Here is a 15297-nt window from a genome sequence, read left to right on the forward strand (position 1 = left end):
TACTTCAGTGACAGCCCATATCTATAGTTTAATGAGGCGGCTGTGTTCAGAGATGGCCATGGTTCAGCAGAAGGTGAGGAAGATATGTGCAGGACTAAGGAGGGTCTCTGAGCAGTTGTGGTAACCTCCTCTCACCCCCTTTCCCACCTTGAGAGAGGGCAGCTCAGGCCTGGGAGCTGGCAGGCAGGGCTAGTTAACCGCACTGAGCACTGCCCAAGAGCAACGGCCCTGACCTCAGTGCTCCCAGCACACTGCGTAAAGGTGGAGTTTCCTGCTCTGGCAACCTCCTCTTTCCTGTCATAGTAGAAGGGAAACAGGACAGGAGGCATCTGAATACCTTCAGGGATGGGCTGACACCCTGGCCCCCAGCTAACCACAAGGGATGCAGGTGCAGTGCTTACCTGTGGGAGATGGAGCAGGGCTGCTGGCAGTTTCCAATGAGGCCCCAGCTGCACCTCTGGGGCAGTGAGGTCCCATTTGTCCTCCTCCAGGCTGAAAAAGCTGCTGGGGGCCCTTGGGCCTGCTGGGCTCATGCAAACACTTTGTACAGCCACATGCACGTGGATGTGAGGGAAACCACACGCAAAAGCACAAGTAAAACTGGCTCAGAGTGTTTCTTCCCCCACCTTAAGCTAGAGGTGGAGCATACTGACAGGCAGCATACCTCTGTCTCAAATACACCCTGTTAAAGTACTGGATAAACTCAGTATCTCCCTGTGGCTGTCATTGCTAACTACCCCCCATTGCCCCAAGACCCTTTTTGCTCTGTGTAGATGCCGCTGTTTTAATAAGCACAAAAATCTACATTTAGCTGTGGACAAGTTAGCATTTCTCCTAAAACTCTGCCTTCACATTTCAAAACGCAGCATGCTGCCCCCACCCAGAGGTTTCTGGTGGTAGTTGTAACACTGTCAGCTCACGTGATCCTAACAGCTTTCCTAAACTATGAGGGGTTTATTATTATTATTCAAAAAGCTATTTCTGTCTCCCTTGAGTTGTACTGGGCAGAACAACTTTACCTACATTTCCTGAGAAAACGGGGACTATATGATTGTATCCTCTCTGTGGCTTAGGGTAGCACTGCCCTGGGAGAGGGGAAACACCTTCAGGTGCCCAGGAGCTGCAGAAAAGAGCACAGTAGAGGGAAGAGGCAGGTCGCACTGCTACTGGGGTAGCGGCTTTCTGGCCATGCACCACCCAAAATCGCTTGACCCAAACCACAGCACTGCACTGGCTTTTGCTTGGGAAAATGCTAGAGGCCTAGGCTGGTGTAGGCCTGGGGAAGGCATTGCAGGAGGTGTAACACAAAAATTGTACTGAGCCTACTGTTACTAGCTCCCATGCTTATAAAAAATGAGCTTGAGTATTTAAGCTTGGGGCAGGTGTTCCTGGGCAGGTACAGCTTCCACAACATACGGAGAGTTACTCTGGCAGCTGCCACTTCCAGCCATGACAGCTCCTGCTTCCTTCGAGCTCCTCAGACCCTACACTGAGGAAGGGATTCACTAGAAAAAGTGAACTGTTTGCTTCCCTTTCAGGAGTTGTTAAAGCTGTTTGTGCTGAGCATAGGAGGGATGAGCATGTGATGGGGGAAGCAGGCACCCTGCTACCAGCCCATGGGTGGCAGAAAGGCCCCCACCTCAATCCACATCAGCAGCTTTGCTCGTTTCCCTATACACCTCTGTCTAACACCATATCCCTTGATGAACAGAGAAAGGTGAAACAACAACAACGTGTTACCTGCAAATGGGGGCGCATGGGTCCCCCACCCACCCAGGCAGTTCTTCCTTCCCCGAGGGCAGTGACCCCATGCAGGGCAGCAGGATGAAGGCACAAGCTGCATTTCAGGTGCTGAGGGCTGCATCAGCTGAGCTCAACTGGGACAGCTGGGAGACGCAGAGCTGCCCAGGTGCCCAGCCAGAGCCACCAAGGCACCTGGGCCAGGCTGGGCGGGAGATTGGACGTACCAACAGAAACCAGCAGGCAGGGCAAAGCTAAGCAGAAATTTTAAAAACTGATGCATCGAGCTGGAGGCACAGAAGCAGTAGAGACACAATTCCAAACTTTCCTCCCAATCTCTTAGGCCTGAGGTGCCTTTCCTTGTATTTAATCTAATTCTCTCACCTTTTTCTGCTTGTTCTGCACCCTTCTCCCTCACTGCTGCTACCACCTTGCCATTCGCATACTGTGCTCACCTCTTAGTTCGGTGAGCCCATATGTTGCTCTTTACCTCCTACGTCGAGCCTTCCAACTGCTGTTCAGCATGAGTTTTTTCTCACATTCCTATTTAGAGATAACCAGCTTCCTGGCTAGGAACAAATACAAGCTTGGAAGAAGGTCTGAGACTACAGGCTATGGAAGACATGGGGAGAAGGAATATGTTTTATTAAAATGTTTCTCCAAAACTGGACAATCTTTGGGGCATACAAGTCCTTCAGTCTGGCACAGAAGCAATATTCACACTACCCCACTGCCTTGTCCTGTATCCTTTACTCTGCAGACAGCAAAATACAACAAGAGCAGAACATACTTGTACAAGAGGAAAAGCTGCTCTTCCTTCTCCACACCTAAACACAGAGTAAGGGCTGTCCTGCAAGGCAAGAGCCCATCCCACACCTGACTGAGCAGGGTGTGAAGGCAGCACAGTGAGCAGAGAGGACTGCTGTTGGACTCAAACAGCAGGATTCAACACCAGAACCTCCAAGTGTCACTCCTCCCAGAATACCTACACCAGTTCTGACCACTTCCCAGGATTTTGGTTTTTGAATTAGTGTCTCTCTTCTCACCATCTCTCTGGCTCAAGGGGACTGAGGGGGGCAGCATTTGCTAATTGTTGTAAGAAACTGCACTGGGGTCTCTGGCCAGACTTGCCCACTTCATACAAAAAAACCCACTAGGTGGACTCTGGAGTGCTTTGTGTGGTGCAATTGCAGCTGCATGGTGTGATTGCAGCATGGACACCACAGAAATGGGGCAGTTAAAAGATTAAAGGCTGGTGAAGTTCCTACAGGAGGCAGACGCTCTAAGCATTAAGCCTCAGGCAACAGCAGGGCAGTATCTCCACTTGAAGCACCTTTAATCACCCCAGCATAGACTGCCACCTTGATCTATCCATCTCCCTCCAGGTCCCAGAGGAGCAAGGCAAGCCTTGCCTCAAGCAGATGGTTTAGCACTTCATGGGAGTTGGTGCTCAACCTGCTGGCGCTGGCAGGCTGTGTTCAAGCCCCACATGCCCCCAGCACCCCGGGATTTACCCTGCCCACCACAGCACTGTGGTTCTGTGAGCACCTCCCCACGCAAACCCTTGTAAGCCACCATGAAGGTACACAGGGGGCTCGACCTGAACTTTTCCAAGCACTTGCTGGAGCAAGAGACTGTTCATGCAAGGCCCATGGTGAGGACTCCATCAGGAAATTTTCTCACCTTCTCCTGCTACCTCCACCCATCCTGGCCCCAAAGCACTGCCTCACTTGCTCCCTGGCTCACCTCAGCAGCAAATGATGTGACCATCACCTCCCAACAGATCTACTGCTGCAGCAATTCATGCAGCTTCCAGGTGCCACCATGCAGCTGTGCCTCAGACCTCTGTTCCTGCTGCCAGGGCCAGGACTAGAGAAGGAAGGGAGGGAATGGATGGTGCTGGCAGCAGTGCTCTCACTGCCTGTTACCACCTGCCCTCCAAGTAGAGCTCTGGAAAGAGCACATCCTGCACACCCTAGATATCATTACAACAAATTTTGGTTTCATTGTTTAGAGAACTGGAAGTGCAGCACTTGGGCTCATACAGCAGCCCTTGCATTTGCAGGGAGGGGGACAGGGCAGCACAGAGCACACACTGCAAAAAAGCTGTCAGGTCAAACATTCATACATCTGGGTACAGAAATCCAGGTGGCTCTATCTGCACAGCAAGTTTTAAGACCACACTGGGCAAGACAGAGCACCACAGCTCCACCAGGAGTCCCTGACAGGGCCAGCTTCATCTTGCTGCATTCAGCAGTAAGGATCTGGGGGCTTTTTGCACCTTGGACATCTTGGCAGTCTCTCCTTATGGGAAGAAAAAGGAAGCCGCAGGCAAGTTGCTACTGTTGGATTCTGCCATTTTAGACAGACCAAGAACATATGGCAAGGTTGCAATGCCACTGAATAGAAAATGTGGACTATCTTCAGCCCGATACTCCTCTGCTGGTGCTACTCAGACAAAAGCAAGTGCCATCTCCTTCCCTGCAGCCCACGCTGACGCTGTTACAGAAGAGAAGCTCATGCTTCACAATAAGCCTGAGAAACCTACCCCTATTTCTAGCATCACTGAACATTTACAACTCCATCTGCATGGCAAACCTGCAAGTCAAGCACAAAGTATTGTAATAAAATGCAGCACACAGGGACCACCACCACCTTCTCATGTTCTGGCACGCCCTGCCTGAAACTTAGCTACATCTCCATAGAAGTGCAGCTCTGCTCAGGAAGAGAGCTGCTGGCAGCCTCCTGGGTCATTCCTCCTCCAGCCCTCTCTTCACACTGCCAAAGGGGCTACAGTGACAAACAAGAGTGTTTGTTCTTTACTCTATTTAGCCTCATAAAGGCAATTTGGTTAAGAGGACAAGCATCTGCACCTATGCTCAGGAAACTGTGAGGATCCTAGGAATGACAGCAGCTGTGTGACACCACTGGGCACCCCTCTGCCCCAAGCACGCACTCTGCTGCTGCAGAGAGCTGGAGCAGGAAGAATTCAGATCAACCTGCAGAGCAGGGAGCCAAGAACATTCATTTTATTGACCATGTTGACAAACTCCAACTTAGAAAAAAATAAAAACCAGCTACTGCAAAACTTTTCTAGGAGACGCATACTTCTTGGAGTAGAAAATTACTGCTTTGGTAAGCAGAAGTGGAATGGAGCCTTTGCATCACTGGATACATGCTCATACACCAAAGGAAAAATGCTCAATGACAAGAATAAGGACAGCAGGCCTCAAAGAATACTTTTTAATTCAAAATTATCAAAACAAGTCACATTTTTGATGCAAAGCCTGCAGTACCTCACACCTTATTTTTATTTTTTAAATAATTGAGAATTCAGGAAGAATGCAGAAGCCATTTTAAAACTTACTTCAGATGCAGAAAAGTTGGAGAGGAAAGAAGTTTGGTCCAGATCTTTAGCTAAAGAGCCCAACTCCAACTGCCCCAAAACCTCCTCCACACCCCCAGCCCATAAGGGAACCTGTTTTGCCAAGTTTGCCCAAAGCAAGCTTGTGGGAGGAGAAAGTCTGAGGCTGCTGGACAGCCATCCTGTTCCACCCTGCCCCTTTAGCAAGGCCGTGCAGCAGGAGCCAAGGAGCTGCCGAGGAACAAGGCTGCGGCTTCACCGCACCCATCTCTTAAGGTTGCTTGAGGACAGACTTCTGGTGCTGTGAAGGAGACCATCACGCTGACAAGCGCCTGCGTAGGAGCCACCAGAGAGAAGAGAGGCTGTTCAATATTACGTGTAAGTGAGAGAGGCTGCAAGAGCAAGGCGGGAGGTTCTGCCTCTGGCAGAGCACTCATGGGCAGCTCTAGTCCATCATCTCCCTCCAACGCTGCAGTCCCTTGGACTTGTTTCTCTTGTTACCATGGCTCCCCACCAGCTACGGGAGAAGCCTCTCCAGCAAGAAAAGAAAACAGTCCCCCACTGCCACCTCAGCTTGGAGTCCTTTGCTCACTCGGCAGCTGTGAGTCAGGAACCAAACACTCTCCCCGTGCTGCCAAAAGGGACCCTCCAAGGGCAGCAGCACACAGGGTACAGGCACCGGCTGCCGAAGCAGGAGCAGCTGCGTTGCACTTCTCAAGCCCACTCACTGGAGAGGAAGCAGAGCAGATCAGCAGGGAGGAAGGGAAGCAAAGGTCTCACACACACCTCCTGTTTCCTCCCTCTTCACTGGCTCCAACACCTGCTGCACCTACAAGCCAGAGGGCTGCGCACTGACCTCAGCCGCTGGGTCATGCCTGCCCCAGACGGTGGGAAAGCAGCAAAATATGTCATCTTCCCTCCCAGTCCCGCCTCAGTTGCCACAGCACCCTTTCATGCTTGCTGTAGGATCCGGCTCCCCTGCTCCCATGGGGTTGTCAGCCACAGAAGCAGGCTCATTCCCCACAGATGCTGGTGGCCCGGTGCCTTTGGCTGAGCAATTTGGGACGACCCTGCGCCCCCATCCCCTGGGGACTCAGAACACCGGGATCTTGTCCCTGCGCACAGCATCCAGGTCATCATCCAGGGTCAGCAGGACCTGAGGAGGAAAGCGTGAGGCAGCTTCAGGTCTCGCTGGCCAGCCCACAGCTGGGGAGAATGACCACCTCCCAGTGGCACCTCATTACATGAGGGCTCCACCTTGGCCACATCTCCAGCACGTACAGCAGTCACCAGAGCAACCCATGTGCCAGATTAACTGTTTCTGTAACACTTCCAGCAAGTCACTCTGGCAACACAGCTGACAGGTAGCTCTGCCTACAGTGCTGCAAGGAGCTGAGCAGGTAATCCTGCCCCAACTATGATGGAGACACTTGCTTGTAAACTGGTCCCTCATCACTAGCCTCTCAAGAGCCATCCAGGAAGCAGCAGGGTGGGAATTGCTTAACCACAGCTCAGTCATTGCACACAGCCAGGCAGCTCCTTTGCAAACAGCTTGCACCTTGCACAGCTGGAGTTAAGTTCTCCCTCTCCACATCCCCAAAACACTATGCTGTGACCCCATCACAGGGGACACCTCCACCTTGGCCACCACACAGACCATCAGGCCTGAAAAGAGGTACCAAGTAGAGGAGCACAGGAGTCAACTATGGAAGTGGGGGAAAGCCCAGGAGCAAGCTAAGCCCCACACCAGTGATCCTACTTGCCTGGGTCAAAGGGAGGAGGGTCCCTTTCTGGGAGGTCCTCATACACCCATGAGAGGGTTGGTCACACCAGCAGCCCCTCAGCTTCCCCACAACAGCTGTGAGATCCACAGTCCCAGAGAGGATTTGAGGTCAGGAGGCACAGGGAGCAACAAGCCAAAGAAGAAAGCCTGAACCTACTGACAAGGAGCATCCCACTGTGAAGGATGTCTGGAGGCAAAGCCAAACAGAGGAGCTGAGGCACTTTGTGGGGTCCTGGGGCAACCACAGCTCCATACAGATAGAGCGTGACAAGGAGGAAGAGGAGAGGGTGATATCACACAGCAGAGTGGGAGGCTCAGCAGGACTTACCAGAAAGGAGAAGAACAAGGCAGCCGCAGAGAGGAAGTGCCAGACATCATGGTCATCAAAGAAGCCCAGCAGGATGCACGGCCGGTTCTTTTCCCGGGACTCTGCTGGAGTCTCCTAGGGGAGCAGGCAGGGTGTCAGGACCCGATATCCACTCACACAGGGCCCTGGCTGGCCACATTGGGCGCTCTGGAGATCACCCTGTCTTAACTCTCCATGCAGGAGCCAGGAAAAAAAGCTGTGCTGGCTGGATGTGTGGTGAGAGCAGGGCAGGAACGCAGTGTCATACTCAGACTTGGAGATGGTTCTGGGGCCACAACCCACAGCTGGGGTGACCCCTCTGGTCTTCAGATCTGAGGTCCTGCATAGCACAGGCTGCACAGCCTCCACCAGACCATCCTGCAGCAAGCCCCTCACTTCCAGAGATGGACACAGTATCTTCTTAGAAGGCATCCAGTTAGGACTTAAGAGCTTCCCAGGCCATGGAGAGTCCCCACAACCCCAGGCAGGTTATTCCCCATTGGCCATCTGCTCCAGGAAGAAATCTTCCATCCAGCACTAGTCAAGATTTGCCAAGTTTTGCTTTCAAATCACCAGCTCCTACTCTGTCCCCTGGTGAGGGCCTCTGGATCACCTGGGTCATAAATAGTGTCTCCACAGCTGCATACATACAGTCATTTTTGGCTCAGCACAGCTTCTCTTGCTCTCTTCCCAGTCTGAAGGGGTTAAACCCTTTCAGCTCTCCATGAGCAGCCCAAGACTCTTCCCCAGAGTAGTTTTTTTGTGTAAAATTAGCAACAAGAAGGAAAGATGACAACAAACAGGGATTGCCAGAAGGACAGTGAAAGGCAAACTTTACCTCCCAACTGCTGAGGGTCTGGAAGAAGAAGTAGAGGGCGGCCGCCCACACCACTGCCGTGGCCACAATGCAGAACAGGGGGATGGGCAGGAGCTTCTCAGAGCTGCGGAGCTGCAGACAGGGACGTAATCTCACAACATGCCCCAGGTTCTTCCCAGAGGCTGGAACCATGCATAGGGCTGACATGCCAGCCTGGATCATCTGCAAAGGGCTGCCCACCCCAGGGAGGCACAGCCCAGACACCCCCAAGATGGCAACACAGCATCCCTCCCCAACACCAACACCTTGTCCCACCCTGAGCCCCACAATGCCCCTCCGCATCCCTCTGCAGCATCACAGGAACCCAGACTGCAACCAAAATAGCAGCAGCCCATCCCTACCTCTTTGGAGACAGACACCCCAGGGAACAGCTACAGCTACCCCCTTTACCTTCATGATGATATAGAAAGCCAGATACAGCAACAGGTTACAGATAAAGATCCCCAGTATGTAGGACGCGAAGTCTCTGGGCCGATACACCAGCCCAAAGATAGCACTGGGAGAGAGGGAGGAAAGGACGTTAGACAGCTTCTTTCACTGAGAACAGGGTACATCCTCAAACTGACCACCACCTACTGTTCCCCCCCAGACCACTAGACATGGCAACACTGCCACAGCCTCCTGATTCTCTGGAGGAAATGCATTGTTCACCTCTGTTCCCTGCTGAGAAGCAAAGCAGAGCAAACTCAGCCACAGTCAGCCACTGAGAGCAACCAGAGGCTCCAGAAGACAGGCAAGGGCCCTGAGTTCCTTCCAACCCATGGCCAAATGTATCTCATTCAGTAGGAGCTGGCCCCAGATCTGTATATTTAGCAGAAGGCATGTCCCTGAGAAGCAGCTTTAGTGAAAGGCAAGAGCCCAGGGCAATGATTCCAAGTCTCATCCAAGAGCCGATCCCTCCATCCATGCAGGCTCTGTGACTGTGACTAACAAGCGTCTGTCAAGTCTCCTGCACCTTGGCTGTGCCAGAGACCTCCCAGCTAGCTAGGAAGCATGTGTACAGCACAATGCAACACCACAGTACCAAGCCAGCCCTAGACAAGCTTGCTTAGATGCAAACCATGAGACAGCAGCAGTTGAAATGCTTAGGGATGCCTCACGTAGCTCTGTAGTGCTGCACTACATTCTATAGACCTGCCTACCATTCAGCTCTCATCAGACCCAGCTCCTTGCCAAAACATGTCAGAAAGGCCCCAGCACCGGACTATGGCACAGACACTGCTGCGTTTCCCCACCACTTCAGGCCACCTGTGTGTCAACACTGAATCCCGCTACCCATGCGCGCAAGTACACAAGACACCCACGCCCCACTACTCACAAGGACCAGTTGACCAGGTTTCCAACAATGAGCAGCACCATCCTGTCCTGAGGAGAAGATACTGATGATCACATGAAAGCAGAAGGAAATGCAAAAAGAGGCCTCTGCCTCAGATATTCAGCATATCATTATGTGATGATTTGGAGCCTGGTTCCTGCAAACACACATGCACCTGGCTCTGAAGTTCACTCTGCGAGAGCTTTTGCCAGATGGAAACTGCTCTGGCCCTCACAAATTTCAAGAAAGCATTGCAAAAAGACGACTAAACATCTAAAAAAGGACAAGCCCAGCACTTAAGGATCATCCTCAGGATGTTTTGCAAATACTTTTGACTAGTTCTGCTGTTTTTCTAGTTAGATTCCTTCCTTCCCACCCTTTTACAGAAAAAAAAATATTGCACAGAGAAAGGACATGCTAGAAAGAGGCAGCAGGGGAAGCTTTGGATACCCTCCCACACATATCCACAGAAGCTTTTTCACCATTAGCTAGGGAAGCACTGTAACTACAGCAGGCAGAAGGGTTGCATCTGTGGGGCATGTGCATTTATGCTTACAGCTGCTTTCGTGATGCAGCTATTTCAGGCCGGCCAAGGTTACCTTATGCCTGACTGCACTGAGTGTGCCTGCAAAACTCAGTCTGACACTTACTCAGATATGGGGGGGCTGGTGGGAAGATGCTCATGGATAAAACCTTAATTTGGCTTCAAGCCCTAATAAGCACTCTGTGCCATGAAGAAAGTAGTCAATGGAACACGAGGTAACAGCTAACATTTCTTACTTTTTTGCTGTCTGCACTGAGGTGGTGTAGAAATAGCAATAGCCATTCCTTAAGCCACAGAGTCAAAATAGTCACTGCCTTCCCTGGATAGGCTGTGTTTCACAGACCCTTATACCCCTTCCTTTAAACTGATATCCCCACAGAGCAAGAGCAAAGGCAAATTCTGTCAGGCTTGTATCAACTTTGCTCTGATGTTTTATTCACCAAGCCCGAGATCAGAGGAGGCCTGGAGCTGGGGGCAAGCCACTCCAGCGGAGATCTACATTTACACAAACATTTTCAGGGAAAGGTGAAGAAGGGAAGCAGGAAGCATCACTTTTTCATATAGCTACACGTCTTTCCCCTGCACATTGCCTAGAAAGTGAGCAATTGCTCAGAGAGGTGCTGAGATGAGAAATCACCTACCATGTACATTGGTCGACTGCACTGCTGGATACAGTCTGTGTACAGCACCATCGCCGCCCGTCGAAATATCCCCAAGTCTGTCAAAGAAGAGGATAAAAAGCCAGAACAGCCAGCAGAGTGAGCACCAAAATGCTTACAGGAGAAAGACACCGACATCCACCAGCTGACAATGGAGGACCCAGCCTGCATGTGGTCGGGTGTCAATAGATTCAATTTTTGCCCTTTGGGAGCAGTCTGTGCTGAGCGTACCACAGGATGTGGATGGCATTTGCCAGAACAACAGGTTAAAATAAATAAATCCCCTTGACACTAGCACTGCCCAGAAGTCAAAAAGGCCCTATCTGTATGTGTAAACAGGCCAGCTTTGCAACCGTATCTCAAGAAGAGAGATGTGCATGCAGGAAGGGGGAAAAGCACCTTCCACAAAAAGCTGCCAGAGCAGGGAAACAGTAGAAACTCATCCCTCAGCCCTTAGAACAACCTAGAGGGGCAGAGTGCACTTGAGACACCTCTGCTCTCAAAGTCATTGCAGAAGCTTCACTTTGATGGCAGCAGGGATGGATGGACATGCATGCACACGCATGTCCCTCTTCAGCAACAAATGTGGAGCTTGAAAAGGCTCCTGTGCCAAGATCAGAGCTCTCCTGTGCTACATCACCCCCTTCCTGCCAAGGAAGGGGGCTGGCAGTGCTGCTGGCAAGCTGACTTCACTTCTCAAGAGCCAACCCCAGGTGGCACACGAGCCTGCCTCCCCACACACATCTACACACCCCTGGCTGCTATGCCGCTGCTCAACCAGTTCAACGGAGAAAAATGAGAACTGCTGACAGTTACCTGAGTCAGGGCCATCTGAGGCAGGCAGAAGCAGAAGAGAAAGGAGAAATATGTAAGCAGAGCACAAGAGCCACGTTCCCCACCAGACCCTCTCCCTCCCTACCCTGTGACAGGGTTTTATGTAGCTCACTGCTCTGAGCACAGTGCTAAGGAGAGCTGTAGCTGACGGGCAGGCTCCCTCAGAACCTAGCTCTGCTGCCACCACAGAGCAGACAGGTCCTGCTGACTCCCATGGGTCTCAGAAGCAGCAGTACAAGGACTTCAGAGGCCAGGAAGAGCATCAGATGGATGAGAGGACAGGATAACCCAGAACACAAGCACAGGCCACAGGACCGTCCTCACAGATGCGCTGCATAGATAACTCACGCAGGTGAGGACTAGGCACCTGCACACCCTAGAGCAAGACGGTTCAGTCACAGCACTTACCGATCTTGAAGCGGCCCATGTAGTAGATCTGGGTGCTGAGAGCCAGAGAGGCCAAAACATGGATCATTGAGAAAATGACCCAAAACCACACATCATTTTTCCCAAACACCTGAAAGCAGACATATTAAAAGCAAACTGAGCCCTGTTATCAGCAGGCTGATCCTTTTCTATATCACCATGGGGCATTAGACAACCTCACTGAATGTGGAAGAGAAACCTCCAAATATTCCAACACAAAAACAGATCTATAAATCCAAACAGAAGTCCAGAGAAGCAAGAGGAGCTCAGCCTTTCTGGAGAGGAGCCCGTTCTTTCTGAACAGCCCTTCAGACAAGGATGACAGCTTGGAAGGACTGCAGCTGGCCCAGGGAACAGAAATGCAGGGACTCCTAGGCTAGGCAAAGCTCTCCCTGCTGAGGTGGGCAGCAGCTCTCTGTCCAGGAGCTGGATTTTTACAAAGGCAGCCAGGAAACCAAATATTACTTTAATAAGCACACTGTAGTAGACCAAAACAGACAAAGCAATTGCTCCTATTGTAAACTTCCAATTTATTTAAGGTCTGGAAGTGAACCTACAAATGCAGGTTAACGCTATATGAAAACCTTAATTTTTCAGTTATACATTAAGGAGTCTAGAAACTCGGGTCTGCCATCAGGCTGTGACCATGTACTCCCCTCCCCTGGGGCACAGCACTTGCCTGAACTTCTCCTTTGGGGGGGGGGGGGGGGGGGGGGGGGGGGGGGGGGGAGCTGAAAAGCCACCTCTACATGAATGTAGCAAGGGAGACTGGCAGCTTATAAGCTCCACTCAACAGCTTCAAAGCATCCCACAAGAAAAGATATAGCATCCCATAATAAAACTCCGGTGTTTTGAACCTGGGTTTACAGATCTACCACAGCTATCAAGAGATTCTTGGCAAGTCCCAAGTTCACCATCTGCTCCTGCATGCCTTATCCCACAGACAGTCTCCTACCCAGAGACCTTCAGAGAATCAACTGGTGTTCTGCACCATGTGTGGTCCTGAGGGGCTGACAGCCCACGTGCCCAGTTACTGGCAAGCGAAACAGAGTCCTCCAAAAGAAGAGAAGCAGAGACCTCCAAGGTAAAGCACCAGTAGGGATTCAGGCAAGCCCGGCTCAATACCTGCAATGCTATGAGCAAACAAGCAAAGCCCTGTACCAGCCTGACTTGTCAGTATACAAGAGCAACTCTTGCAACTCCTTCTGCTCCAGTGCCCTTCTATAGGCAGGTACTCCAGAAACTTGCCCAGGAGCCCTCCAGCCATTCTTCTAGCCCTGTACCTCTCCAAAGATAGCAAGGCCAACGGCAGGAGCTGTGCCCAGCAACACAGAGTTTTCCGAAGGAGAGAAAGAGGCAGAAGCAATTAGGTAGAGGACACTTGGAAGTTCAGCCAGCCTCACCTCCCTACTCCAAGGTGAGCCACCCCACAGGAGACCAGCAGGGTGCTCAGTCACGGATACCTGGATGCATGAATTTCTCCTCTTGAGGGCATGCAGTAGGCAAAGCCCAAAAAGGAATCCATCTAGAGAAAACTGCTCTGCTCTTCCCCTCCTTGCAAGCATAGGGGAAGGGAGGAGGAAAACCCAAGAGCAGTAGGAATTTAAATGCTAGCAGCTGCTTAACAAACTCTTATCCTACCCTGCTGCTCTCCCCAGTCATTTGCCAAGTTAAGCTCTGTTCCCAGCCACACCATCGCCTTCCCAGAGAAGCAGGTAGGTAAGTGGGAGCCATACCACTCCAAGGACTGCAAGACAGATGACCACGGCAAACGAGGCATAGGCAGAGTAGGCGCTGGCATTGATGTCTGGGTGCCGGGTCTGGTAGAGCTTGAGCATGCAGAGTCCTGCTATCATGTACATGAAGGAGGTGTCTATGGACAGAGAACAACAGAAACAGTGAAAACAGGTACTGCCAGTAGGCTGAGAAAGCTGCTGAGAGTGCACATGAAGTGCAGCAGCAAGGCCAAATCCAAGGCTGGCAGGCACAAATCCCTGATGCTGCACTACATTGTAGACCACTGTGCTTTGCCACCTTGCAACAGATCTACGATGCTCTGGGGCAACAAGAACTAAGGGGCTCAGAAAATAAGCGCCCACAGTGCAGCACAGAAACAGGCAGGGAATCACAGAATGGTTGAGGTTAGAAGGGACATCTGCAGGTTGTCTGGTCCAACCACCCTGGCTCAAGCAGGGTCAGCTATGAGGGAGTTGTTCAGGACCATGCCCAGTCAGGCTTTGAATATGTCCATAGAAGACTTCGCAACCTCTCTGGGCAACCTGTTCAGTCTTTGACCACCCTCAAAGGAGGAAGGAAAAAAAAAACCACCCAAACACGTTTCCTGCGTTCAGATGGAGTTTCCTGTGTTTTAATTTGTGCCCGTTGCCTATTTTTTTAATCAGTGGGCACCACTGAGAAGACTCATCTTCATTCCCTCTCATTGGGTATTTATGCACATAGTCAAGATCCTGCCTGAGTCTTCTCTTCCCCAGGAAGGCAAAGGATCCCACAGAGGAAATTTTCCACTGAGATGGCAGACAGAGGCTCCCTAGGCTTGAGCACTCTGCCATCAGGCTGTGTACTTATTATCTTCAAACACCAAGCTGCAAAAGCAAAGGGAGATCTTGCCAGCAGTGGAGTACCAGAGTCCCAAGGTCTAGAGAGGAGGCTGAAGTGCGTTAGTCCCCAGCATCCAATGCCTCATTGCCTCCTGACTGAGCCCCTGGAACAGGCAGACTCCAGGGAGGTTTGCAAGGGTAGAGGGATGGGAAATGCCAGCAACTCAGCAGGAGACAGAGCATGGCAAATCCTACCTCCAGCTCAAAAGGAGAAAGGAAACTCAGCTTACCAAACTGGAAATTGGAGTAATTAGGGCAAACGTGATAACAGGCACTGAGCACCCCTTCCATCATCAGAGCGATGCCCATAGCGTAGAAGAGACCAAAATGCTTTGGGATCCCATAGTCCTGGAAGAAAGTAGAGGTGCACAGTAGGTACCCTCACTGTCCTGATGAGGAGTGAGCTTCCACTCTCCATCACTTCAGCCCTCCTAACCCCTATGCATGTCATCCTTCAGTCACCAGTGCAGCACACTGTATTGCCCAAAATTGAGAGAGCACCGTAGGCAGCTCTATTCCCTCTTGTTAGCAAGCGTGCTAAGAGGGAACTCTTCATTGTGTAAGACAAATCAAACATCACTATAAACAAGAGCATCTCAGGACATTCCTACTGTCCTAGTTCCTCACAGTGAGTGCTGGAGAAAAAGCCACAGCCATGGGAGTAATTTCTCTACTCATCTCCTTGTCTTCACAAGCCCAGACTGGGTCACCACAGCAGTATGAACCTACTGTAAGCAGCAAAGTACTGGGGTGTACAAGAATGTAAGCATCCCACCTAGACCCTTTTTCAG

At 51.3% G+C, this 15297-nt stretch overlaps 1 protein-coding gene across 6 annotated transcripts in view; it reads right to left on the minus strand.

The window, feature by feature from the left end:
- Positions 1-4758: 4758 nt before the first annotated feature.
- Positions 4759-15297, minus strand: part of SIDT1 (SID1 transmembrane family member 1) — a 47379-nt gene continuing 36840 nt past the window's right edge. For 2 of the 6 annotated variants that reach the window (XM_054845353.1, XM_054845334.1), the window contains 10 exons: positions 14737-14854; positions 13625-13761; positions 11871-11979; positions 11445-11459; positions 10611-10687; positions 9429-9475; positions 8501-8606; positions 8072-8182; positions 7216-7329; positions 4759-6260 (listed from right to left, as the gene is read on the minus strand). In XM_054845353.1, coding sequence (XP_054701328.1) covers positions 6198-6260; positions 7216-7329; positions 8072-8182; positions 8501-8606; positions 9429-9475; positions 10611-10687; positions 11445-11459; positions 11871-11979; positions 13625-13761; positions 14737-14854 — 897 coding nt within the window. In that variant the 3' untranslated portion in view covers positions 4759-6197. Of the gene's footprint in view, positions 6261-7215; positions 7330-8071; positions 8183-8500; positions 8607-9428; positions 9583-10610; positions 10688-11444; positions 11460-11870; positions 11980-13624; positions 13762-14736; positions 14855-15297 lie in introns of those variants that run through there. The other 4 variants (XM_054845343.1, XM_054845362.1, XR_008579619.1 and 1 more) reach the window with 4 other exon arrangements.

The sequence above is a fragment of the Grus americana genome, chromosome 1 (genome assembly GCF_028858705.1).
Source record: "Grus americana isolate bGruAme1 chromosome 1, bGruAme1.mat, whole genome shotgun sequence".
Lineage (NCBI taxonomy): Eukaryota > Metazoa > Chordata > Aves > Gruiformes > Gruidae > Grus > Grus americana.